This window comes from Mastacembelus armatus, chromosome 9, assembly GCF_900324485.2.
Source record: "Mastacembelus armatus chromosome 9, fMasArm1.2, whole genome shotgun sequence".
NCBI classification, from domain to species: Eukaryota; Metazoa; Chordata; class Actinopteri; order Synbranchiformes; family Mastacembelidae; genus Mastacembelus; species Mastacembelus armatus.
Window position 1 is genome coordinate 1,759,457 of NC_046641.1, and position 26,188 is coordinate 1,785,644.

At 38.0% G+C, this 26,188-nt stretch overlaps 1 protein-coding gene across 1 annotated transcript; it reads right to left on the reverse strand.

The window, feature by feature from the left end:
• Positions 1-3,042: 3,042 nt before the first annotated feature.
• nr5a1a (nuclear receptor subfamily 5, group A, member 1a) lies at positions 3,043-16,281 on the reverse strand. Its single transcript, XM_026322282.1, has 7 exons — positions 16,057-16,281; positions 14,108-14,226; positions 13,605-13,746; positions 12,300-12,952; positions 5,761-5,880; positions 5,126-5,273; positions 3,043-3,384 (listed from the first exon to the last, which is right to left on the reverse strand). Exons 1-7 carry the CDS (start codon positions 16,076-16,078, stop codon positions 3,131-3,133), a joined length of 1,458 nt encoding a protein of 485 aa, XP_026178067.1. The 5' UTR covers positions 16,079-16,281; the 3' UTR covers positions 3,043-3,130.
• Positions 16,282-26,188: the final 9,907 nt, after the last annotated feature.

Consider the following 26,188-nt stretch of genomic DNA (forward strand, 5'->3'; position numbering starts at 1 on the left):
AACAGGAGGCATGCTGTAGTACATAATGCTCTAAATAAATCTCAGTAAATACACATTTGTCTTCAGACACTGCAGAGCTGGCAGTCACATTTCTCCCATGACCTGTATTATTACCCACAGCTACCATCTTAAAAGATGTTTGCTACTGTTCTCCAAACATCTGCTACAGCATAAAGATCTGATTTGCTTCTAAAACTGATAATATTTAATATTATATGTATCTTACATAACTGATGTGAATGATGTTTTAAAGACAAGGCTAAACAACAGCCACACTATGACCACTGTATTGAATCTTGTATATATAGTATGAGCTCTGTAAAATTTATGCACAACTGATGATTGTTATGCAATAATAACCAACACGCCAAGTGGAGCTTTACTTTATTGAATTTTATTGGTTTGACGCTATTACAATAAAATATATTTAAAGAAAACAAAATGTTTTAGTCACTTTTTTGGGAGAAAAGTACTGCAGGTTAAGATGAAAGAAACAGACTGTCAACTCACAGGAAGAAAAATGTGAACTAAGAGCAAAAACAAAGGCAATAGCAAGATAATCAGTTCCACAACAGTAGAGATATGACCTCAACATACAGCAGAAACATTTTTTGGTGTTGAAATGTGTCTTCATCTTGCAGTAGATATTCACTTCACAACATAAATATACTGTACAGAGTGATAACACAGCTGTCTCAATTGTTGTATGTGTGTGTGTGTGTGTGTGTGTGTGTGTGTGTGTGTGTATGTATGTGTGTTGTCAAGCAGACATTAAGTTAAGGCAGGTGGAGTGATTGTCTACGATAGCTTGAAATGGCGGATGCTGCCGTGTCAATGGTCGAACACGGAGAGATTTTGAATGTCCCCAGTGAGAAAGTTGAGCTCCACAATATGACACACACTGCTTGGACTGTGAGTTTGGTCCTGATGTCAGTTACACTGGCATGAGAGTTATGTGTTTAAAAAGGGTTGTAATTCATCTGGGGGATCCAGCTTACTAAATACTGTTCAACACAATGAGTGCCACTAAAAAATATGCTGCTGACTGCTACCAATACCAATTCCTAGCAATTCTTATCACCTTGACAAGAACAGAGTTCTAAATTATACAATTTATTTCATTGTTTAGAGGAGGCTTACGTTTGTGGAATTAAAAAGAAATACCAATAATGATAATTACTATGTGAATTATATGCTGTTACTCCTGGACTTCAGGCCTCTGATTTACAGCAACCATCTCTCTAATTTCTAGTGATTCAAATAGCTCTGCTCACTAACAGCTATTTGCACCAAGCCAATCAGCCAATCAGAGCTCTTCAGACAGGTTTAAAATGTGAGATGTCATCTTCCTACCTAAAAAAAGCAACACAAAAAGTGTCCACAAAGGGTGACAGCAAGGGTGGATGATATCAGGTCCACTAAACAAAACTACAGGCAGTAGTTAATCAGTTACACAATGGTGCTTAATAATGCTACTACAGCTTCTGTGTGAAATAAAAGCGATGTAGGCAGGGTCGAAATTTGGCACACTACTGAAAAAATAGACCCTAACAATTACATTCTTTTCTCATCTTTGAGTAACTGACAAAAAAAGTGTCCAACTAGGAAATTACTGAGCCTTTAGTGATTGGTTGATTTTTAATGGTTTACATTTTCATCAGGAACCATAGGGTTGAGCTCAGCAGAGAAATCAAAAGGTTTTGGCTTTTTACAGACCTTCGATAAAAAAATTGAAAAATTGAACCCCCTTCATTATGCAGCAGTTTTGGTGCAGAACATATTCAGATCAGCCGGTCCCTAGTGCTGTGTGTGAAAAGGTGACACAAATGTGATAATCTGACATAATATGACCTTTGTCTTCTTAAGACTCTGGCCCATGAATTAATATAATTTTACAAGAAACTTGAAATAAAATGAGTCAGATGCACGTTTTGACTCCCTGTGTCTTTGCCTATCTCTTCTTTATTAAGAAAAATGTTGTCTTGATCATTCATGTCTCCCTAATCATTTGCACATTGATGCATCTTTCCTTCCTCTCTTCTATCTTCTGTCTGCTCTGGCTTCCTTTTATTGTTGTCATCAACAGAGCATCACTTTGTTTTTCTCTTTCTCTTTTGCTTTTTATCTCCTTGCTTTGTACTTCATGAATTCTTATGTTTCTCTTTTTTTGGAGTAAAATAGGTAGTAAAAGAATTCAGTTTGTGGGTAAAGAATATATCAATATGTTAATATTTAAATAGTTTAAAACTATACTGAACTTAAAGCTTTGAATTTATTTCTTTGCAAGGTTGGGTACTAAAAAACTAGTGCAGAGATACAAGCAGTACTAGTCTAGTCTGCCAAGACTACGGTCTGTAATGTTACCTGAAGTATGTCTTATAATAATAATAATAATCTAGGGGCAGTGTTGCTGATCTTGGACTCATAAAGTTGCATCTTACATTTGGATATAATTGATTCATATTTAACACTCAAATTTGATTTCTGAAACAACTGCATCTCTAAAGGTGGAAGCATTCATTAGATGTTTCAATATCAGCCCACCCAGCACCATAGTTCATAAATAAATTCCTATCAAGATAGTGTTGGAAACAGTGTTGTGCTGTGATAATAGAAAACGATTTAGGTGTTGATGTCACAAACTGATTGTGGTAGTTGTTAGAGACAGACATCTTGACACCTGTTCAGCACTGGAGCAGCTTCCTCTGAGTCTAAATGTTTGCTCTGCAGCTCTGTGGGATGAAGAAAATCTTGTTTGTGATGTTGGATTCATGAGATATTTGGTCAAAAAGGATGTAATGTAGGTTTATAGGTATATCTAATTATACAGTTTTTAAAACTGGTTGAGAATCCATTTTAAATGTCACAATAATGCAACTCCTCAGGATATGAACATTCAAAATCTGAAAACTACAAATGGAGCTTTATATTACCAAGTTAAGATTTTCTCCTCTTCAACACAACCATAAGCCCTCACAACGATGACCCTGTATGAAACTCTCTATCTTCATTTGATTTTCACACTAGCTCTCACTATCTCTCTCTCTCTCACACACACACACACACACACACACATATGGTCTCACCTAGACAAACAACACATCAAAGTGGAGCAATCTGCGTACATCCTTCACACACACGCTCGTTTGGCATGCAGCATTTCAATAAGCAGGTTGTTGCAGGGCACCTCTCCACTGAGATGCATGTAGCACAGGTAGTCCTCAGCCTGTGTACTGAGAGAGCGTAGCTCTGGCAGCCGCACCACGAGCTGGCTGAACTTCTCCTGGAACTGAGGGTAGGTGGACAGAGTATACTCTAGCAGCGCCCCATTCACCTGCTCCTGGACACCCTCCACAAATACCTGGTTCTCCAACAGCTTCACATCTGCACAAACACACACACACACAAAACACACAAAAACACACACAGAGGAGGGTAAATTTCAGTCTTCTGACATGAGGCTCTGGATAAACTTCTATAGACACCACTGACCTGTTGTTGGGTCAGTAATTATTTCTTATTAATAACAGAAACAGCATAATATAAAATATCCACACTGATAAAGCCAGGGAGATGTTAAAGAGGATGTTTTAAATGTAAAGATAATAAAAGAGATAAAAGGGTAAAGCTTGGTTAAAGTTTCATAAGACAGAAAGATGTAATTTTCTCACAAATATGTCTGATTCCATAGTATATCAACCGGCTTTACTCCATAGTGTGAATGTAAAAAAAAGGAATAGTTTTTTTTTTTTTTTTGAAAATATGCTTAAATAATCCTAAAATCACCAAGAAAATAATTTCTAAAGATCAACTTATTAGGTTTTGTTTGGATCGTTCAACCACACTTCATCAGTGAATGGAGATTTGACAAGTAAGCCATTTTCCTGACAACTGAGTAAAATGAAATGTCTGAAAACAGGACAGTACTTGGAGCTTGAGTTAGGGTCATTTTTTAGAAGATTTTAATTTTGTATTACTTAAAATATTCATATTTTAATAAAAACTAGTTATGGTTCATGGGGATTGAATGCATTTATATATTAAGGTGGGTGTATGGAGTGTGGGTGGTTGTGTGTGTTTGTTTGGCTGGCTGTGTGTGTTTGTTTGGGTGGCTGTGTGTGTTTGTGTGTGTGTGTGTGTGTGTGTGTGTGTGTGTGTGCGCGTGTTTTATATGTGTGTGTGAGAGACAATAGTGAAGCCCTGCGGTCGACCAGCATTCAACATCAGCTGAGCCCATCTTTGAGAATCCATTCACACAGTAATTAAATGTTTTAAATCAATGTTCTGAATCATCTTTTCAAACTGCTTAAGGGCAATTAAATTACCCCCGACAAACCTGACTCTGAAGATGTGGGAGAGTGAGAACGCCAGTAAAGACGCCGCCAGCAAAGACAGCAAATATTTTCTGCCTATAAGTGCTCTCTCTGTTCAAAAGCTCTTTGTTCCCTGCTTTGCCACTGCTTTACAGCAAACACTTCTGGGAATCTGGGCAAGCCACATCCATGCTCTATCCATCTGCAGAAGCCGCTACATGAATGTCAGCCCTGCCATCAAATGATAGACCCATCTATTACACATCTTTTGAATACCATTAGTGGACAATAGAGGAGGCTGTCTTTGTTAGTGTTGGCTTTTGTCAACTGTAGAAATTTAATTAAGTAAATTTATTGGAGAGAAAAAAAAACTGTTTGGAAAATACTTGGAACCTTATAGGTAAATAGGTACTGCAGATAATCTGCAATTGTGACATATTTTGATTAAAATGCCAGAGTTGCTATTTAAATTCTGCCAAAAGTCAGCAGCAGCATGGCCTCCTGCAGGCCCAGAAAGATGATATTCATTTTTCATTCATTTTTCCATTAAAACGTGTTGTTTTGAACGCACACAATGCACATGCTAAGCATATAAGCTCAGGCCTTTCAAAACACTTTTATTTTGCAGAAAGGATTTTATATTTAATATTGATACTGTTTTTGCTGTCCAGCTTTTAGCCTGTCAACCTGATCTCTCACTTATTATAAAAATGACATCAAATCATTTCATAAAATATCATAATGACAATCATCACTAATAACCATCATCACCTGAAGATGATCACTGAAGCACAAACATCACATTGACTCACTGGGGTTGAACAGGAGGAGGAATTTCAGACAGGCGATCTCTCTGCGGTCAACCTGCAGGGCTCGCAGCCTTGCTGCCAGCTCCTGACCTCTCTGAACCAGACCCGACAGAGTTGCTTCAGCTTGTGACAGGATGGACGACAGCTCGACCTGCAAACATAGGCTACTGGTTATTTTAGAAGGCCCTTTTAGCCCTTTCAAGTGAAGCATTTTAAACTTTGAATCCCAAGTTTAGCTGTTCTGAAGGACCTGAAGATGGCTGTTTTTATTACAATCCATATGTATTTTGAGCTATACATACTATACATACTATGCTATCTACCATTTTCAAAGCAACTCAACTTCTCATATTGTTTTGTAGATGTATTATAAACCAGAAAACCATAGTGTGTCCAGTGTGTGTGTGTGTGTCGCATTTCATTACCACTTACACAGCAATGGCTAAATAGATTTTGTTTATATGTATCAATATTTATTTATTGAATTTTCTTACTTATATATGTTTATTAAATGTTTATAAACATACATTTATATTTGAAAAAGAGCACTCCTTCAACCACATTATGAATGCAGTGAGGTGTTAGTGATGAAGCACACTGCATTGTGTTGATGGGAAGCTGTGCGAGGGAGTTGTTACCTCCTGGCCGGTCACCAGCAGGATACTGTCTTCCTTTCCGTGTTGCACTTGTCTGAAAATGTGATCCAACACCAGGAGTTCAGACCAGCAGTTATGGAGCAGTTTCATTTGATCTCCCACCTTCAGGAAACATACACAGAGAGGAAGGGGAGTCAGAAAAAGAAAGACAAAAACTTCAGTATCTTAAAACAAGCACACAGCTCACAGTTCATTCTGCTTATATGGGACATATTGTAGATTTTTTCCCTTCCCTTTGTTGTTTAAACACAGAAAATCCTGACCAAAATTATTTGAAAACAGAGGAAATCAATATCCTCTTTTTTAAGGTATTTTCATTTTTAACATTTGTTGTGGGCTGTCAGGCTGTTTCCTTTTGTATGTACAGTCTCACTTATTGATTTGACAGACAGACAGACATAAAAACATCCATCCATTCATTATCTATACCCGCTTATTCCTAATTAGGGTCAAAGGAATCTGCTGGAGCCTATCCCAGCGCTCTTTGGGGGAAACAGGTCACCAGTCCAGTCCATCACAGGGCCACATAAATACATACTGTACATAAAACATACATACAGAGAAACATGCTTAGAAATATTGTTTATATCCCCCCAGTCGTATAGGGGATGGTGTGTCTGTGTGTGTATTTTCAGAATGACCATGTACACTCCCTCCTCCCCCCACTCAATATTGTCTATAAAGTGAAGGACACAGCAGTCAGTAATTCTACAACCACAGCTGCTAATAGGCCCAACACACATTCATCTGACATGAAGTTGACAGAATTACTGTCAATCTGAATGAAACTGTGCTACTATCAGTCGCAGGGGGAGATGATTCAATCTTGTTGGCCATATACTCATCTGGTTTGCTGCAGTGGTGGGGGTCTGAATGTTCAGTGATAAAGGAAGGGGTTAAGGAAGCAAGAGGTCTCAGCGACCTCCTCTGCTTCCTCTCCAAGAGGAGTTGGAAACTCAGCTGCAGCCAAAAAATTAGGGGAGAAGGGTTTTAGTTAATCTTCCACATGGGTTTTCAGTCTTTCTGCTTGTCCATGTTAGCATGAGTAACTGACTTAGACCAATATCTCGGGTTATATACCTGTCAATTGTCATGCTTTACCTGGGTGAGGCACATTTCATGTCATAGCCATGAAGTGACAATCTCTGGGATTATCACAGATAATAAAATCCTGTTTCAGAGATGAAACATCAACACACTGGATCGTTACTAACATCTCTGTCAGCTAGCTGACAATTTAAAGTCAACAAGTCTGGATTTAGCTTGCTTTGCCTGGGATTACAAGACATTGCTATACACTCCAAAGAAATCATTCATTTCTATTTTGAGGAATTATCACTTGCGGTTAAATATGTAAGTGATGTCAAATTTTAAACCATCCGTAAGAAGCCTATCCATTTTAACCAGCAGAAACTACAAAACTGTATAGCTGTGTTGTAGCTGGCTGTAGTGAAACTAGAAGAGCTTCAGAGCAGTCTCCAATAGCGACAGAACAGAGTTCAGTATTTGGTGTAGTAGCAACATTTAATGTATGTTTATAGGTGAACTCATACATGACATAATGAACTGCTCCCACTCCTTCAGTATCAGCTCCACAACTGTAAATCCAAAATTAAACACTTTCACTTTAGGCTACATTTGGAGGGTTTTAAAATACATTTTGCAAAATGGCAAAAGCAGGTTCCAGGTACAGGCAAACCTATACAGACTGGTAAACCTACCCTACACCTCATCAAAAAACATGCTGGGCTGAACACAGCAATGCAGCAGAATAACACAAGAACATTTAAAGATGAATTCTAGCAGAGTACAAAGAAATTAATCAAAGAATTCAAACCTAAAAAGAATACAAACATCCTTCACTGAACTTCGTCATTTAACGTAATACAGAGAGACAGAAGAAAAGTATTAAGCATTGGAGATTCAATGCTGTTTCTAAATTTTAAAAATAGTGTAGCTCTACTTCTATTTCAGATTGGATATATATTACATCTATTCTCTCAAGGTTTTTACAGTATTCCTTGTGTGCACTTCCTTAGTAACATTTTTCATTTTAAGCAACTGAATGGAAGGTCAAACATAAGACATGACAAAGGCCACAATGTAGATGGGCACAGCACGGAGCTGCAGTGGAGAGCTGACATTCCCCTGTTATCATCTGCATGGAATGTCCATAAGGGCCAGGGAAACAGCACTTTCTGTGGGGGGCTTTCTTGGCAACATATGCACAGCTTTGTACTCACTGTCCATGTTAGCTGTCCACTGCATATAAGAATGGTCTGACCATCAACACAAATAAATCAGATATTTATAACGCAAAGTCCACAGAGGTAAAATAAGACTGCATGGTTGTTACGGTGATACAATTTTTAATGTAAAGATATAAGGACATGCACAATTTGATGGTAAATATTTATTTTTTCTGTCACCTGAACTACATTGTCACTTCTACTACATTTTCCCAGCAAAATTCACTTTCATTTATTTACTCTTCCTTCACATTCATAATGTCACCTTTTTGATTTTAAGTGCACTAAGAGGTCTCAGAGGTCTCAATCCCTAAGTCAAGTCAGAACTGAATGAGGAACTTTATATTCTTAGTCATAGGTATATTAATATTATAGGCTGCATCGGTAATTATACGGATTATTTTTTGGCCAAACAACCCCATCTCTTATAAATTATATTTATATATACTGATTTGCAACAGCATAGTGAGGAAAGGTGTTTTTTTCTGAATGTACTGTATTCACAAAATGCAATAATTTGTCATTTCTGTAACTTCTCTTCCCACAATAGCCACCCTTGCAATGTCTGGTTACAACAGCTACAGCACAATTCAGTTTTTGATGTCGTGACAGCACAGCAATCTGTTAAGAGTCAGGGAAAATTGTGGACTTGGTTTAAAGCAAAAGTCCATATCACCTTGAATTTCACTAAGAAAGATGTGCTTTTTTTTAAAATGTTGTCTTCTACCATGGCATAATAAAACACTCATGGAGGTTACTGCGTTTAATGATATTCTCTCTTCAAGTAAATGTCTATCTAATTGTACAAGGGGTTACAAAAGATGAGCATAAACACATGTGATATAATCATAACTTAATATCCTAATTACTATATTAGATGTGTTTAGTTATTAGTATTTGGGGCCCTCTGAAATTAAAATAGTGACCCATGATAAAAGTGTATGTCTCACAGAAAATGTTAAATCACTAGTCTGAACATAACTTTCAGTTATCAGTTTGCATGGAAACAGAACTTTTACGTACACCAAAAGCCTATCGATTATTACGATTAAGCTTTGTAGTTTTATGTACCCATTCCCATAAGCATTCCCATAATAAAGAAAGGTGTGAGCGGCCGCTTTCCTGTAGTGGCAACGCAGAGAAACACTATAATGGCACATTGTTGTAGTTAGTCTGAGAAGAAACAACACATTGCCTCATCACAACAATACGGTCTTTGTTCCTGACACGAGGAAGGTAACAAAAAAGACCAATTATTTCTGGTGTTCTCAAAAAATGAGAATTTGAGCTGCAGTATTTGGACACTGAGAATAGATTATATATTATGAAATCACTTTTAACTTCTATTTATTCAATGGATCAATACCAGTACATAAATACATGATGCTAAGATATAGGTTGAAATAAGGGTAATGTTTGTAAGGGCTGGGGTTGGGTTTTTAGTTGTCATTGTTAAAGTTATATATGTAAAGGGACGTGTGTGTGTTTGTAAATACTATATATTTATAACTGAGCATATTGTTGCACTAGTCTTCTAAAAATCCATATGTGACATTTGTAATTTTGGCTGAATCATCGCTTTAATGTGACTAAGTACAGTACATGTGATGTATGTACTGTAACTATGGGGCACTTTGAAGCTTCTGATTGTACTATACCAAAATATGATTCAGAAACCCATGCTGTTGTTTGTGTAAAGACACATCTGCTTCCCTCAGTTGCCCTGTTAGTAAAAGCAAAGCCCGTCTAGAAGGCAACCAGATGAGGTTTTGCACATGCTGCAGGAATTTGAGGTACTAGTAACGCAGCTCCAATGATTCAGCTCTGCTTTGATTTCCTGCTAAACAGATATCCCAGGTGCTAAGAGTCTGGCCTAAATATGGTTATAGGCATATAATTTTCATGTTAATTACCCCAACAACCAGGAGTAGAAGACTGCAGCTCACATGGCCAAAGCTGTGGCAGCCCCAGGAATGAAGTCAACAAGCAAATGAATGTGAAGAAGGAAAGGAGAAGATCTGCTCTAAATGTACCTGAGTAAATAAATTTCATTTCATTTCCTCAAAAGACAAGCAGGACAGGAATGAATCTCACCAAATCCCACCAAGGCCAGAACCAACCTTTTGTTGCTAGTTAAACTGTTTAATTGGATAAATCCGTTTGACCATGGCTTGTCGGCAGATGTTTGCTTGTCAACACGGGCAGACTATATCATGACTCACAGAAGAAAATCATATCTTCTTCATTGTTGTGTAATCGGCTTGATTTGTCTAAGAAGAATTATAATCCTCCCTTTTTACTGTAGGAGTATTTAGCCATTTTGTTAGCAACAGTACTACAGCAACTACAATAATTAGTTCTCCTGACTTCAATTTGGCTATGCAGCAGCTCTAGAAACAATCACAGTGATGAAATGATGAATTGACACAGTGATGATCATTATCCCAGAGGTGTGTGTTTATATTTGTGTGTGTGTGCGTGTGTGTGTGTGCGTGCATGTGTGTGTGTGTGTGGTCTTCTTATCACAGTTTGCATTTTCTTTTGCAATATCATTACATTAGACTTTATGCTAAGTTGTGCATCTCTTTTATATCAAACATGAATATTCATCCATTCCTCCATCATCTATATCTGTTTATTCCTACTTAGGGTCCCAGGGATCAGCTGGAGCCTATCCCAGCTCTCTTTGGGTGAAAGGCAGGGGTACACCCTGGACAGGTCACCAGTCCATCACAGGTCTTAATGTTTTGATATGACATACCAGAATATGAATCAATCATATAAAACAGTTATGATGCAACATACAATTCCCTTCTTGTAGAACATAATTTCCCAAATAACCAAGGTCCAATAGTGTGCCATGCTTGTGCATGATTTAGCCACATTTTAGTTCAAATCATGGACACTGTTTTTCCAGTCACTACCATGATGTTTGAAGGTCCACTTGAAATGACTTGCATGTGTTAAGTAATCTATCACAGTAGACATTAACTTAAAATATTAAATGAAACAATTTCAATTTATATCAAACAATGTTTTAGCTGCTGCAAGTTGAGTTTCATAACACACAAACAAAATTTTGTCTAAGGTGGATTGCAAGTGCAATCTGTTGTGAGTGAATTGTGAGTGCATTTTAGGTGTGTCAGTCAACTTTCAGTAGATTCCTGTTTTTGTTTATACTGAACAGGAATAGACTGTGAACTGTAATAACTCAGACCTTAAAACTTGTCACCTCATCTTAAAAACAATCTTTCTTCTCTTATTTCTTTTATGAAAGCAAATGTTATGTAACCATGTTCTTGTTATTTTCAGTCCTATTAAAACACGGGAAAAAGAAGACCAGGGTGATATGTCCTTGCTAAAGCTTGTATGTATCAACGTGATTAAAATTTTTTGGGACATCTCCAACTGTTGTAATCAACATGTAGCTTCTTTTTAAAACCAGGATATAAAAATCTTAATTTTGATATTCAGTGATTTTCCATTTGTTTTTTGAAAGGTATTCATAAGATAAACCCAATATTGAACAGTTTTTTCTCTCCTGCTTGGGATAAGAACCTTTCTGGCTTTTGTTTTTTTTTTCTCCCCATTTCAGTTTTAATCAGCAAATAAACAAATATTATAACTTTTTTGGCTAATTACAGTTACAGATACGATAGTTATGATCATCTTTTACCTCATAAAAGCACTTTATTTATTGAAACTTATGTGATTTTTATGGCTGAAGTAACAATGAAAATAAGGTAAGAGAAAATAAGGGCAAAAACAAAAAGAAAAAAATGATGGGGGGTTGTTTACTGTAACAGTCAGTGCAGGGGCACAGTACAGCTGTCGTTTCCTTGAAGGGTCTAATTACTCTCATCTTTCTATTCAATGTTTTCATTCATTTTACCCTGTCTTCTTTGTAAAACGCAGCCTAAATGTCTAATTCATTTTTGGCAGAGAGATTTTTGGCATTTTAAGAGAGAACTACAAGCAAGGCTTCAGAGAGGAGGTTTGGAAACAAGTTCATTCTTTTTGACAAAAACAGCCACAAAACATCTCACATGTAATAAAACAATGTAAGGATTTTTCCAAAAATGTATAAACTAGAATTAATGGAAGGGAGATAAGCTAGAGTCATGCTGTAATATTAAGATAGTACCAGTGATGAGTTTTGTAAAAATAGTGAAGTGCAGCTGTGAAATTATTTTGAGTGTGTGTGTGTGTGTGCGTGTGTGTGTGTGTGTGTGAGAGAGAGCATGAGGATGGGCTAATGGCCTTGGTACTCACCCTGAGCTCCTTGAAGAAGATGCAGCTCCGAGCCCACTCCACTATGGAGAAGAGAGTCTGGTCTGCCATGCGACACATGAGGCTAAAGGTGCTGGGCTTGTCCAGCCGGCCCCGACCACCCTGCTCCTGCTGCAGGTGAGCAATGATCTTATTCTGCACCACTAGTTCATCTGGATCACATCGCAGCAACTCGAGCACCAGTGGTGGCAGGATGGGTGGCTGTGGTGAGGTTGAGGGGTACATATCTGGGTAGGGATATCCTGTGAGGGACTCAGGGGAGCTGGTGTAGTCTAGACACTCAGCTTTAATCGCCCTGCCAGGAAAGGCTGTGTATTGGTACTGGGTGCTGAGGGGTACGGACTGCATGGCCATGCCCAGGGATGGGGGTCCATAGAGGTTGGCCTCATAGTCTGTAGGGGTGATGGAGCTTGGGGTGGCAGGGAGCAGACTTTTGGAGATGGTGGGCAGGGTGTGCAGGGTGCCTGTGAAGCCGTAGTCAGTCTGCAGAGGAGATGATGGCGGAGGAGCTGTGCTCTCTAGCTTGAATCCATTGGATCGTATCAAAGCTTTCTTCTGCTGTTTCAAGGCCCTGTCTCTCTTGTACATGGGGCCAAATTTATTCCTCCCCCCACGCATGCGGTCTGCACGCACCGCTGTCGCACAAGAGGCAAGAGGTGAAAAACAGATTTACGAATGAAGCAGTGAATGCATTAATTACACTGCCAAAAGCGCTCTCAAAGCTCCTTGATAAACAATGAACTACAATAGCAGGAGTAAAATCACAACTTCTATTTAAGCAGTATCCCCAATTATTCCTACAGAGTAAATAACAGGCATGTTGGTCATTTTTTGCTTCCCTTTTTAGGCCTGAGAAGAATCCCCAGAGTCTGTGCAGTTCAACTCCTTCTTGTAGCCTAAATAGAGCTTTTGATTTAAAACAAGGGAGTCTCCAGAGTTTTATCAGTAAGTCAAGAATGTGTCCTTTTTCTGCCACGGAAGCAGGTGCTTTCCTGCATTGCTGTCTGGGAATTAATCCCATCTCATGTTTTAGGGAAACAACATGAGAGTCACCAGTCCACAAGAACTATTTAAACGAGTTTTCCTGTAGCAATAATTGCCATTAAAAATAATAGAGATAAAATATCATTGGAATTATAGTGCTACAAATTACACAATGTCAAAAGTGTAAGAAAAAGTGTATATATAGGCCTACCTTAGTTTGAAATAGAAAATAATGAGTAGGCTACATTTGCGTAATTATGCCGAGAGGAAGGACCAACAGGTTTCTAACACAGTGCAGTATACCTTCTAGTCGCATCCCGACGCTCAGGCATTTTTGGAAGCGGCAGAAAGGACATCTCTTTCTCTGAGTCTTGTCTATTTTGCACTCTTGGTTTTCGGCACATGTGTACCTTTTGTTGTTCTGCACTGTTCTCTTGAAGAAGCCCTGAAAACAAACCAAACATTAGGGGGAAAAATGGTTTGCAAACGCACGACGTCGCGCTGAGCCGAGGCCGGTTTCTTACACAATTATCTAAAAGGAGTAAATCTAATGTTGCATTTTTCTACTTGACCTGCCCAGCTGAAGGAAAGGATGACAAAAATATACATCTCACAATGTCAGATAGCTGTAATTAATTCCAACAGTTTGGTGTGGATGATTTTTTTTATGGCCCATACCCGTTGAAAACAAACATGAAGGCAGGATTCAGTGTTGTGAGACGTCGGTAATAAATAAATCTACTGGCTGAATGTTTAGTGGAAATGTAAACACATATTGTTTTTACAGTTACACTTTGGACAGTTACCTTGCAGCTCTCGCAGGTGAGCAGACCGTAGTGGTATCCCGACACTTTGTCTCCACACACAGGACACAGCTCTTCCAGGTCATCATCATATGAGTATTCCATAACCTTCAAAGTCACACCTGGCTCACACACACCATGCACATACAAATCCACGCACACATGCACCCACATCGTGGCTTAGAAAGCATAGTGGCAGCATCCTATTTGGAGCGACTAATAAAGACAACAGCGTTTCCTACACAGTCTATTTGAGATCAACAGGCTGGCGTTTCATACGCCTGCCACATAGGATGTCACAGTTTTCTTCTATTGGGCTGTAGCTACATACACAATAAACATATTTAACCTAAATTAGATTTTTATTTCTAGTTCACAGGGACTAAACCAAATTAAGGTCAGATAAGTAGAATTTAAATACGATTAGGCCTATTCCATTTAGTCGGTGTTGCGATGTATTGATTTTGTTTCATTTTATTTATAGATATTTTTGTAGTAATTTAATCTCACACACGATGCAAAAAGTCGGTAAGGAAATGTTGTACAAATAGCAACATTTGTTTTAACATGCTCCAGACTTTTTATTTTTTTTATTTATTAAGCGACTGTCAGGCTACCGAATATTGCTCCACGTAAAGAAACTACTAAAGGGATGCTTTATGTTTATTAAAGCTCCTGTACAAGAGTGGCCGATCTTAAATTGGCTATATTAATCTGACAAAGCAATATAAAATATGGAATAGCAGTAATAAATAACCTATAGATGGAATTATCGGTCTACTATAAAAATAAAAACTATGGTTAAAATCTGCTCTCCAGTCGTTTATTTAATCAAGAAATAGCCTAACCACTAATCTCGACGTAACCTATGTATTTTTTTTCTTCCTCGATTCAGACCCATTTTTATTATAGCCTACCTATGGTCAAAACCCTCCACGGCTACAGGCTACACGCACTATCCAGATTCACAGTCTGGCTTTATGACATTAGCCCGTATACAAGGCAGGCAAACTATTCTTCGAAGTAAAAGACTGACGTGAATTTAAATGACTGTAGTTTCCATCGCATAAGTGTCAGTACCCAGTCCACTCTGTGTAAGAAATCTGAGGGTGACACATGAAGCCTGTGAAAATCATCAGTACGTGGAGCCCAGAAAGGGATAGGCCACAAATGATAAAAAAGGAAGCACTAGCGAGCATTTGTTGTGACGCTAAACTCGGCTAGGCTCGGCTCGGCTTGGTTCGGGGTTCCGTGAACGAGACGCTGCAGTGATATATTCAAAGTGCACATGACGGCTGTGCAGGCCGCCAGAATGAGACTCATTGCGCGCTGCCACATTAGGACTCTGCAGGATGGAAGCACTATAATAATTATTATTGTTGTTATTATTATCATTATCATCATCATTGTTATTATTATTATTATTATTATTATTAATTACATTTTTACATTTTTATTATGATTACCTCATGCCTTTTTAATAGACTGAACTATTCGTTTGATTTAGCTGATTTAATAATTATACTGCAGTGGACATAATCAGAACGTTTCCAAAGAAACTACCAGCGTCATAATTAGCACTACTGTTATCAGGCAACTTTTGCATATTCCTTGTTTTACTCTTTTCAATCATTTCCATTAATATTTTAGATTTCCAATTTCTGGTAAACTAGAATTTTATTACGTTTTGTTTTTGTTTCTTTTGTTTGTTTTTTTTTACCTATTTATGATGTAGTTTTGTACAACGTCGAGCTATTCGTTGAGTGTTTTAATTTTAATAACGGGGAACATTTGCTTCACTATAAAATCTGCTGGCGCCGTTAATCTAATCTCTTAATTAAAGAGTAACAGTATTTGGATAGTCATGGTTACATTATGCTGGTTCAGGCCATTAAACCTTTGTTCCAGCATTAACCTAAGCTGCGAATGCAAAACACAGACTGCAGACTTACCGTGAGCCTTGTCTCCCAGCATCTGAATAGCAGACAGCAGCCAGTAAGTGATGATTGTCTGATGATTAAGACCTGAATATAGTTGATACTGCAGCCTTGTGTGGGCTGCTGATGAAAATAAAATCAAATAAATAGAAATCCGGATGGACAGTGTCTATATTAATGCTGGTTTAAGAGGTAGGGCCAGTAGTACGTGTGTGATGATGATCACTGAAGCGCTCAAACTGAAACTCATTCAGTCTGCTCGCTCTTTACTGTGCTTCCCTTATTACAAAAGTTCGGCTGCCTCACTGCTATTGGTGGACACTAAGGCACGTGACAGATGCTTGTTGGCTCCTCCGTGTAAATGCCTGGACAGGAGAGCAGAGCGGTGCTGATGGAGCAGCCACACACTTCACATCCATACACACAGCATCCAGCAAAATGATTACCAGCTCTCGTTTTACAAAGCTACTTTTTTTCTTTTTTAAGTCTTACCCTATTCATTATTATCATTATTGTTATTGCTGCTGTTGTTGTTGTTATATGTTCAGTTGGTGTTAGATACATAGATTATAATATTAGCATACTAACTATATGTGGTGCATATAATCATATAGATATATTTATTGCTTGTCTGTGGATATTTATGCAAGTATATATGGATGGTGGTCCCAGCATATAGATTTCTTTGGCATTAATAATACTAAGTGTCTGTGACAGGGCATTCTGCTTGGTAAGTGCTGTGAAAACTCCAACTTTCTATTGTTAGTTAAGACAGGAAGCAGTGGGTGGCTGCTGAGGATCCGTCAGGATTCTGAGGGTCATTGTGTGGAAACGCCAACATAGCTGAGGGCCCGCCGTTGTAGTGCACATCAATTTTAATGACAGGAAATACAGCCACAAGTTAATGTAAAACTCTCACATCAGTTTGCTGCTTTTGACTTTCTGGACTGTCAGCTGGATTCAATCTCTGTATCTGCAGGTTCCTCTTTCTCATGATCTTGGGATGACCGCTCTTGGTGCAGTTTCTCAGACCACTGATTGTCCTTGCAGAGGTGGACACCAAGTATTAATTTATCTTTGATATAAATCATTTCACCAGATTAATTGTAATCAGACAATCTAGAAATATTGAAGCATTAAGGCAGCTGTACATTAATTCAAGTTTAGACAACTACACCAACTTGGTTAATGTTAGGGATGGACCGAACATGGGTAAAACCAGCCATTTGCTATATGTGACATCCACTATGAGCCTTTTAATGGATGAACAAAATAGTCTCTTCCTGCTACATTGTTGAAATGTGCTATAGATTGTTTTACTGTTATCCTGGAACTGAAGACAGACTCAGATTTCCTTTGGTCTGATAAACAACCGTTTTAGTTCTTCTAAAACTTGACTCCATTATTTCATTGTAATGTTATGATGAAAAGTTTAAAGAAGGCTTCTACTCATTTAACCAATAAACGGCATGAAGTGCCTAAATCACCCGAACCACTAAAATCTTTCCACATGCACATTTAATGTTGCAATTTGTATTGATGTGGTCAGTATAAATTATTTGTAATAATGTGATCTCTAGATATGTTATAATAGAGTGTGAAGCTGTCATTCAAAGCACCACGTTTCCCTATTCATTACTGTTTATTAAGTAATTGCAGACAAATGACAACTTTAGAACAGCTTAAGACTAAGATAAGTCAGCTTACTCTAACCCTGTCAGTGTCAAAGCAAAAAACTTGCACAGCACATCTGAGCCATTAGACTGTTTGCTCAGCAGAAGGTGCATACAGGGAGATATAAATTCTATCTATCAATCAGTTTCACCCCTGACCTCCCAGAGTCACTGCAAGGTCCTCCATTAACCTATATCTGCTTGTCCAACTATTAGAGAGCACACGCCAGAAAACAAGTCAGGTTCACTGGAGTAGGAGGCCCCTGCTGAGCCAGGCCTCCTGTCACTGGGACCAAGAAATATGGTCTATCTGCTGTTTGTCTCTGGCACGATTTTGTTTTGCAAGTGTGCTGTGGCTACAGGTCAGCAGAGCCCCAGCATCAGACAAGCTCTGTCTCTGTCTACCAGATATATTTGTACAATAAATAAAGGGGAAGGGCTAAGGCCTAGCTTGTGTTTTGACTTCATCATTTATATTTTGTTAATTTTGTGCCCTCCCACCCCCACCCACAAACATTTTCTGCTGGAGTAGCAGGATCTTTGTGGATAAAAGAAGATAGTAGGGCAATCACTCTGGGTGAAAGCAACAGGTTGAGTTTCCGCTGAATCTGAAGATAATTTTGAAAACTTTCAGATACTGATTTTGTTAATCCTTTGTTGATGAGCCTTCTTCTCTTGTTATGTGGAGAATACAATAGTCATGCTACCTGGTTATTGTTGCTGGTAAAGCAAAAAATCAACTGAACCATTTAGCAATGCAGCCTATTAAATATTGCAGTAAACTCAGAAGCATAGCTTCAACAGCAACAATAAACCCATTAAAAAAGTGAACACTGTTCAGTTCATAAATAATGTCTTAGATGCTGAGATGCTCTGAAGGCAGAAAAATATAATTGGAGCAAAAACTGTCATATGGTTCTAAACCTAAATCAGAATTACACCAAACAAAAAACTGAAACAACTGAGTGTATAATATATATTATAAATGATTGATTGTGGAGAATTAGCACAGAACTCTGCAGCTTTAGGGAAACTTTTAGCTTGTTTTTTTCATATTGTGTCTTCAACCTCAACCTCCCAGCCAACCAAGAGACCAGGATCATAATTGCAGAGTTGGTGGTTTTATTCAGCTTCTCCTGCCCAAATGTAGCTTCCTTCAGCAAGAGCCTCATCAGTCCAGATGCAAGGCCAGTCCTTTGCATGGTAGCTTGCCACCATTAGTGTGTGTGTGTGAATGAATAAGCCACTTGTACACAATTTGGATAAGAGTACTATATAAATACAGTGCCTTTATCAAGGGTAACTAGCTTTACTAGCTAATGAAGAAAGTAGACACATTTTCCTGAGAACTGGTGAAGTTGAACTAAAGCTAAAAGCATTTAATGATAACATGCATCAGGCACACTCCTAACATGGAATACTTTTACTTAAGTAAAAGTAGAACTATTATAGCAAAGTAAAAGTACATACCTAATACTTATTAGACTATATATTATATTGTTGTAATGTAATTATTGATCAATGTATACATAACTTTAATCTACCGTTAATTGCTTTATATACTGGGTGGTTTGTGAAACCCACCAATCAAAAAATCTTATATCTTAACCTGTAAGAATGCCACAATATATTTTAATGCAATACTTTACTAAATTGCCAATATTGAGATTTAATCTAACACCTTATTTTTTCCTAGTTTAAAAATGTCCATCCATCCATCATCTCTACCTGCTTATTCCTATTTAGGGTCCCAGGGATCTGCTGGAGCCTATCCCAGCTCTCTCTGGGTGAAAGGCAGGGGTACACCCTGGACAGGTCACCAGTCCATCACAGGGCATCTACAAATGTACCAGGCTAAGGGATTATGTAAACCTCATTCCCGTGTTCCATGCAGACTATTATCAACTCTTGCATTTCCACAGATACAGTAGATACATTTTCTTAATGACTTTTGGACCTTCAAGTGGTAGCACAGGACATGAACCAAAGCACTTGTTGTCTATGCATGGCCACACACTGATGCTGACACTGATCCACCTTCTTCTTGTTTAGATGTCACCGTTCTACTTGTTGAATGCTCCAGAACATCAGCCATCTTGTCACATTTGCTCCTGGATGAGCACATCCTGGGTACTGTACCTTGATTACTTCTTCTCTCTGTGTGATGCTTTAAGGGTGTGTTAGAGACATCAGTCACCAGTACCTTCACACAACACACAGAAAACTCCTTTTTGTCACCCACTGAGAGTGGATTTCCACTCTGACTTGGGTTGCTAAGTAACCATCCTCCCAAAATTGTCATCTTTTCAGAAATTCTTTTCCAAGCATTCTACCATGGTCGATAGCATATCTGCTATGTCACATGGCTTTTCTGCACTGAGTCTTCATTTATATGTCTTTGTTCAGAAAGTTAGTATGAAAACACTGCAGCACAGTGTCTATAGTTGCAGGCTTTTAAAAATCCTGTGTAAAGGATAACAAATCAGTTTACAGGTTTAGTGTTTCAGTGAAGTGACATCCTTTTGGTGCCACAAATTCCAAAAACTGAGGGACACTCTAAATGTCTAGTTGAGAAAAAGAAAAAGAAGTTCAGCTTCAATTGAAGAACTCAACTGAAGCTCCAACCAACAGCTAAGTGGAACTGTGAGGTCCTTTCTTCATCTTCCCAGAAGGATACCACACTTACCTGCACCTCTGGCTCAGTCAGAAAAATAAAGCATCAGAGAGACAGAAAGAGAGAGGGAGTGAGCAGGAGCAAGATATGTGGTGCTCAGCTCACTGACTTCTGAATGGCCATCAGCTCCCTCACCTCTGCCTCCCTGCTAACATGGTCATCTGGGTTCCATGGCACTTATGTGTTCAGATTTTTACCGTGGTGCAAACACAGAGGCATCAACGGTGGACTGTTGCTGAAGCACTTCACATGAATAACAAAGTTAATGCTCGAAATGCTTAGAGAAGTTAAAATTCACCAAATGCTTTGAATAGTTTAGTGCATCTAGCACGGGCAGAAAACAACAGCTAGTATGAGTTTATATAACTGCATGACATTGTAGATTATAGCTTCATTTTGTGATCTAGGTTCATCAAAATATTTATAGTATGAATGAAGTAGGTAAAGTATTAGCTCAAGCCTAAAGAATGTTATTACAGACAAATCATGTGAAGAAAGAAAAGACGCAGAAAAGAAAATTCATCTGGTGCTGATCTACTGTACACTCTTTATAGGCTACTAGTTATCAGTGGAAAGTTAAAATCAGACATGCCATTAGACAATTATGCTAAAATGCAAAACTCTACATATGTAATTAATGTGCAGGTGATCCTGTTACATGTGCTATGTTAACCTCTGTTTGCTATTCTTTTCTTGTGACACAGGCTGCATGTGGTGTCTCCACATGGGGTATGGTGGACCGTCCCTGTCTACATCTGCCAATCCACACCTGCCTGCAGGACAGTGGAACTTACAAACAAGTGACTGTCATTAACTTTTTTTAAGTTATTTATTTGACAGGACAATGGAGAGTGTGACAGGAAATAGATGGACTTAATGTTTGTAGGACGGTCTGAAAAAAACACCCAGGCATTTTGGGGTTCCTGTACTGTTTCTGGTTTGAACAACGCATGCATGAAATTAACTTGTCAGCAGAACTCAGCTAGTGATATGATTTTTATCCAGTATCTTCCCAAATCTTCACTTTTTGATTGATAATTCTTTTAAGAATTAATATTTTTGTTGTTGGTATTGTTATTGTTGGCTTACTTAGTAATCTTGATACTAATTACTGTATTACTGCCATATGAATCCCCTCATATCACTGAGAATATTACCAAGTAGCACTGATCCTGTCACTGGCCTTATCAATGAAAAGATGTTTAAGTCCTTAAGAAAGGTCTGTTTTCCACCTGTGATACACAGTCACAACCTTTATATTTAACTGATTGGTTAATCTATACCACAGACGAGAGGCTGTGTGAACAGGTGAGAGCACCAGGGCTTCGTGTTCCACAATAAGAAAAGAAGAATGGTAAGATTTTGTGCTGAACAGCCTGCATTCAATGTCCTCGTGTTTGTCCTTGACCAAGCCGGGGCACAACCACAACAAACCACTTAAAAAAGGGAAATTAAATAGAACAACTACAATAGCGTGGAATGAAAGCAGACATGGCAGGGGTTTTCCGCAGTGTCATCCTACAAGGTCAAAACAAATAAACCCCAATCTATCTATCTGATCCCTGCAACATACAGCTCATTGAGAAATCCTCAAGAAAATGGATTCAGATTCAACTAACCTGCATTAGCATTGCACTGAAAGGTGCATTGATTGGACACAATAATAGATTATTGCCATTAACATGTCTGATGGTCTTATGCCCTCTACTGGCAAATTTTAAACACTGGCTGATAGAAATGGCTTAGAAATTTAGGTTGTGTACATGTACATGTTTAAACATCTGCCCATCATGTGGAGACAGGAAACAAATCATATAATAGTTGTTATATTGTCTTATAGGCCTAACTATTATAATGGTTATAAGACATATTAATAGTACAGACCAAAATTCCAGATAGACAATACATCATGAAAGATGAGAAGAAAAGTGTCCAGAGATTTCATAATTTCATTTCATAATACACAACAAAGTAAAAGTGAAATAATGCTTTTTAAATATATATTGTTTATATCTTTCAATTCCAGGCCAGCCACAACCCAAGATAGCAGGAATAAGTTGTAGATAATGGATGGATGGATGGATGTTAATATCTATTTTATGCAGTACCATTTATCCTGTGGCAACAATTTCTAATTTGAATGTGATTTGTTTTTCTGTGAAGTCTTTACAATCTAAAAATAGCCATTCTTTTATAAATTGATAGCAAATATTTTAATCATACTGTACATTCTTTTTCAGTCTTCTGTGAGAAAGTCATTGTGAGGACAATAAATGCCCTGTGAATAACAGCACAAAACCTCATCTCAGCAGCACAGACAGTGTGTGATGCGGTGAGCTGTACAGCATTGGTGCAGGGAGGTGGGGACTGGAGAGCAGGGGAGTGTGAGAGGGTGTGCACAATAAATCACCACCACTTCTTGCCCTTGACAAAGTTCCTGATTTTGAACAGCTCCTATTCTTGATGGCGCTCCTTTCAGGACTTGGCTTTTGTGTTCAGTCAACAATAGGAGAATGTTGTTAAGGCTAAACTCAATTGCAACCTTGCTCGCGCTTAAATATATCTCCTGTATCTCCTGTATAGTAATCCATCAGAGTGGGTAGCTGCTCCTGAACAAACCACGTGGTTTGCATGAATTCACATGTGAAACAGTCTAAACTAATGCCAGAATTAATGTGGTTCTTTAACTCAAGCAAAAAGAGCAAATTCTTGTTTATTTCACAGACTAAATTCCATAACTCAGAGTCACTGTGGAACTATTTATTCACTAAACACTGAGAGCAGAAATACGTCATGTGGCTAATGCTAAACCAGGTTAAATACATCACTGACTGACACTTATTTAAGATGTTCTACCAGTAGGTCTGATTTTTACTCTCTGCTAAATTCAGTAGTTACCAGTTTTTCTAATGCTATAAGTTTTCATTGCACGTCTTGGTTATTATCAGCCTGTCAAATTAAAAATTTACAGAGACATAAATCTTGTCACTGTCTGGAGAGGCTTCTATAAGGTCATTAGTTAGGTTCAAAAGTAGACTCTCTACAGGAGGGTCTGAGCCAAGACAGCAGAACCAGAAAAAATATCACAAAATAAAAGTACAATGAATTAGATGGAGTAAATGCTCAAATAATCAAGATTCACACTGCATGAAGCATGGCATAAGGTTGGTAAAACAATATAAAATCATATAAAAAAGTATAAAATTCTTTAAAATACATACATGTAATGAATAAATAAAAGTTTACAAAGGATGGCATGATTGATCACGAATCCTAAATTTGAAGTGATTCCAATAAATATGGTATTATAGTTAAACTGGGCAACTACTTGAAGTGTTTTGTCTGTGCAATAGATGTCCTCACATTCAATGGAAGACAAAAAGCTCCTAAATTATATTCTACTACTAATCTAAATACGAATCTATACTAATTATATATACTAATACTAATTTTATCCATACACAGCAGTAGGATAGGTTAATTGCTGTTATGTGTCTGTGCATGAGATTTGTTGACAATCAGAATAGAATCACTAAAATTTCTTACTGTACACAGGGCAAGCTTAGATTAAGATTCTCTGAAAAAGTTGCCCAGTAGACCCAGTGCAGTTAATAGCAGGCCATTTCTACACACGTACCTTCCATTCTACCTTTGAATGCTTGCTGCTGGAAAAGAAAATGTTAATATCTGACATCTTACAGTGCAAATATTGATGTAAACTATGCCAAGCTCTCCAAATTCTATTCAAATAATCCTTGACCCACACTCCCCTCCAGAGAGAGGTCTTCAAAGTTGTTGCATACATTTCATAACAACTGAAAATTGAGAATAAAACTGGATCATTTTGGCTTCTTTAAATATCTATTCCTTACCAGATAATTGCAAGTCTTATCATTATTTATGTTGAACATGAATTTATTGCATTGTGAACGTGGTGCTGAGAGATTTTATTATCTGGACACCAGATGTTCAAGTGTAGATTTATGCCAGAATTGCATTCATTTTCAAGGCTGCGGCAGGCCAGTTGGTAATTAGCTGTCATAAAAGAGGCCTTAGGAAACCACGGACATGGGACTGAAGAATGAGCAAAACACTGATGACAGAAAAGCAATTCTGAATGCATTTACTTACAAAACACTTTGGCAAGATGTGAACTCAATTAAAATCAATGGAACGTCTTTCCTCACCTATTCCAAAAAAGACTCACTTATCAGTCTATGCAAATAAATCTAGTGCAGTCTGAGTCCAGGTGCCCCCTGTTAGACTGATTCATGTGGATAGCACAGTAAATGCTGGTTCATTTCAGACGTATAACTCAGATCTACTGATTGTGTGATCAATGTACAATATGTGATTATAATAGATCCCTTAAGTACCAAAATACTGTATTTCATTTTGTTTGATTTAAGGCTAGACAGTGCTAGAGGTCATGTCTAGAAGGATCAACCTGGAAAATTAATAGTATCATGAAAGGGTGTAATAAGTTTCAAAGTGGAGAACAAATGTGTTGACAGAGAACTCAAATCTGATCAAGAAAAGCGAAAATGTTTCACTGTAAGGGCAATACTAATAACTCTGTTTCCTGGTAAGTGTCTGATGCTGTTAATAAATTTAAGAAAATGATTCCATCTTTATTTACATCTATGCCAAGTATAAACACAGTGGAGGGCAGCTGCTTCAATCCCACTCCCTAGCAAATTGATCATGTTGTTCACAGCGCTGTAACCTCACTGCGTGATTCTGTGGCCCCTCTGAAAAAGAAGTTAGTGAATCAGAGAAGACTAGCCCCATGGTATAATTTACATATTCGTACCTTAAAGCAGGCATCACGAAGGCTGGAAAGGAAGTGGTGTTCCACAAACTTAGAGGAAATTTTTCTAGCCTGGAAAAACAGTCTACTAACATATAAAAAAGCTCTCCGTAAAGCCAGAACTGCATACTATTCATCACTAATAGAGGAAAATAAGAACAATCCCAGGTTTCTTTTCAGCACTGTAGCCAGGCTGACAAAAAGTCACAGCTCTGTTGAGCCCAGTGTTCCCTTAGCTCTCAGCAGTGATGAATTTATGAGTTTCTTTACAAATAAAATCACAACTATTAGAGATAAAATTCAGCAGATGCTTCCTATACCTGCAATAAATGAATCTTCTACTACAGTAGCTCTTGAATCATCTGTAGGACCTCAGTTATGTTTAGACTGCTTCTCTCCCAAAGATCTCTCTGAATTTACATCAGTAGTTGCTTTATCGAAATCATCAACGTGTCTCTTAGACCCCATCCCGACTAGACTGCTTAAAGTCACCCTGCCATTAATGAACTCATCTTTATTGGACTTAGTAAATTTATCTCTAGTATCAGGCTACGTACCACAGGCCTTTAAGACTGCAGTAATCAAACCCTTACTCAAAAATCCTAGTCTTGATCCAGGAGTCTTGGCTAATTATAGACCAATATCCAACCTGCCATTTATTTCTAAAATCCTTGAAAAAGCTGTTGTTAAGCAGCTATCAGACCACTTACACAGGAATGAACTATTTGAAGATTTTCAATCAGGATTTAGAGCACATCATAGTACAGAAACAGCACTGTTAAAAGTCACCAATGATCCTCTCTTAGCCTCAAATAATGGACTTATCTCTGTACTTGTCCTGCAGGAGCACAGTATCTTATTACAGAGACTGGAGCATGTGATTGGTATCAGAGGAACAGCGTTTAAATTGTTCCAATCTTATTTATCAGACAGATTCCAGTTTCTTCATATTCATGGTGAACCTTCCACACACACAAAAGTTAGTTATGG

Coding starts and splice junctions, on each gene's coding strand:
- nr5a1a (XM_026322282.1), bottom strand. CDS start 16,078: ATGCTGGGAGACAAGGCTCACG. Junction 14,227..16,056: donor GCTGGGAGACAAGGCTCACG/GTAAGTCTGCAG, acceptor TGTGTGAGCCAG/GTGTGACTTTGAAGGTTATG. Junction 3,385..5,125: donor CCTCCTCCTGTTCAACCCCA/GTGAGTCAATGT, acceptor GTGTTTGTGCAG/ATGTGAAGCTGTTGGAGAAC.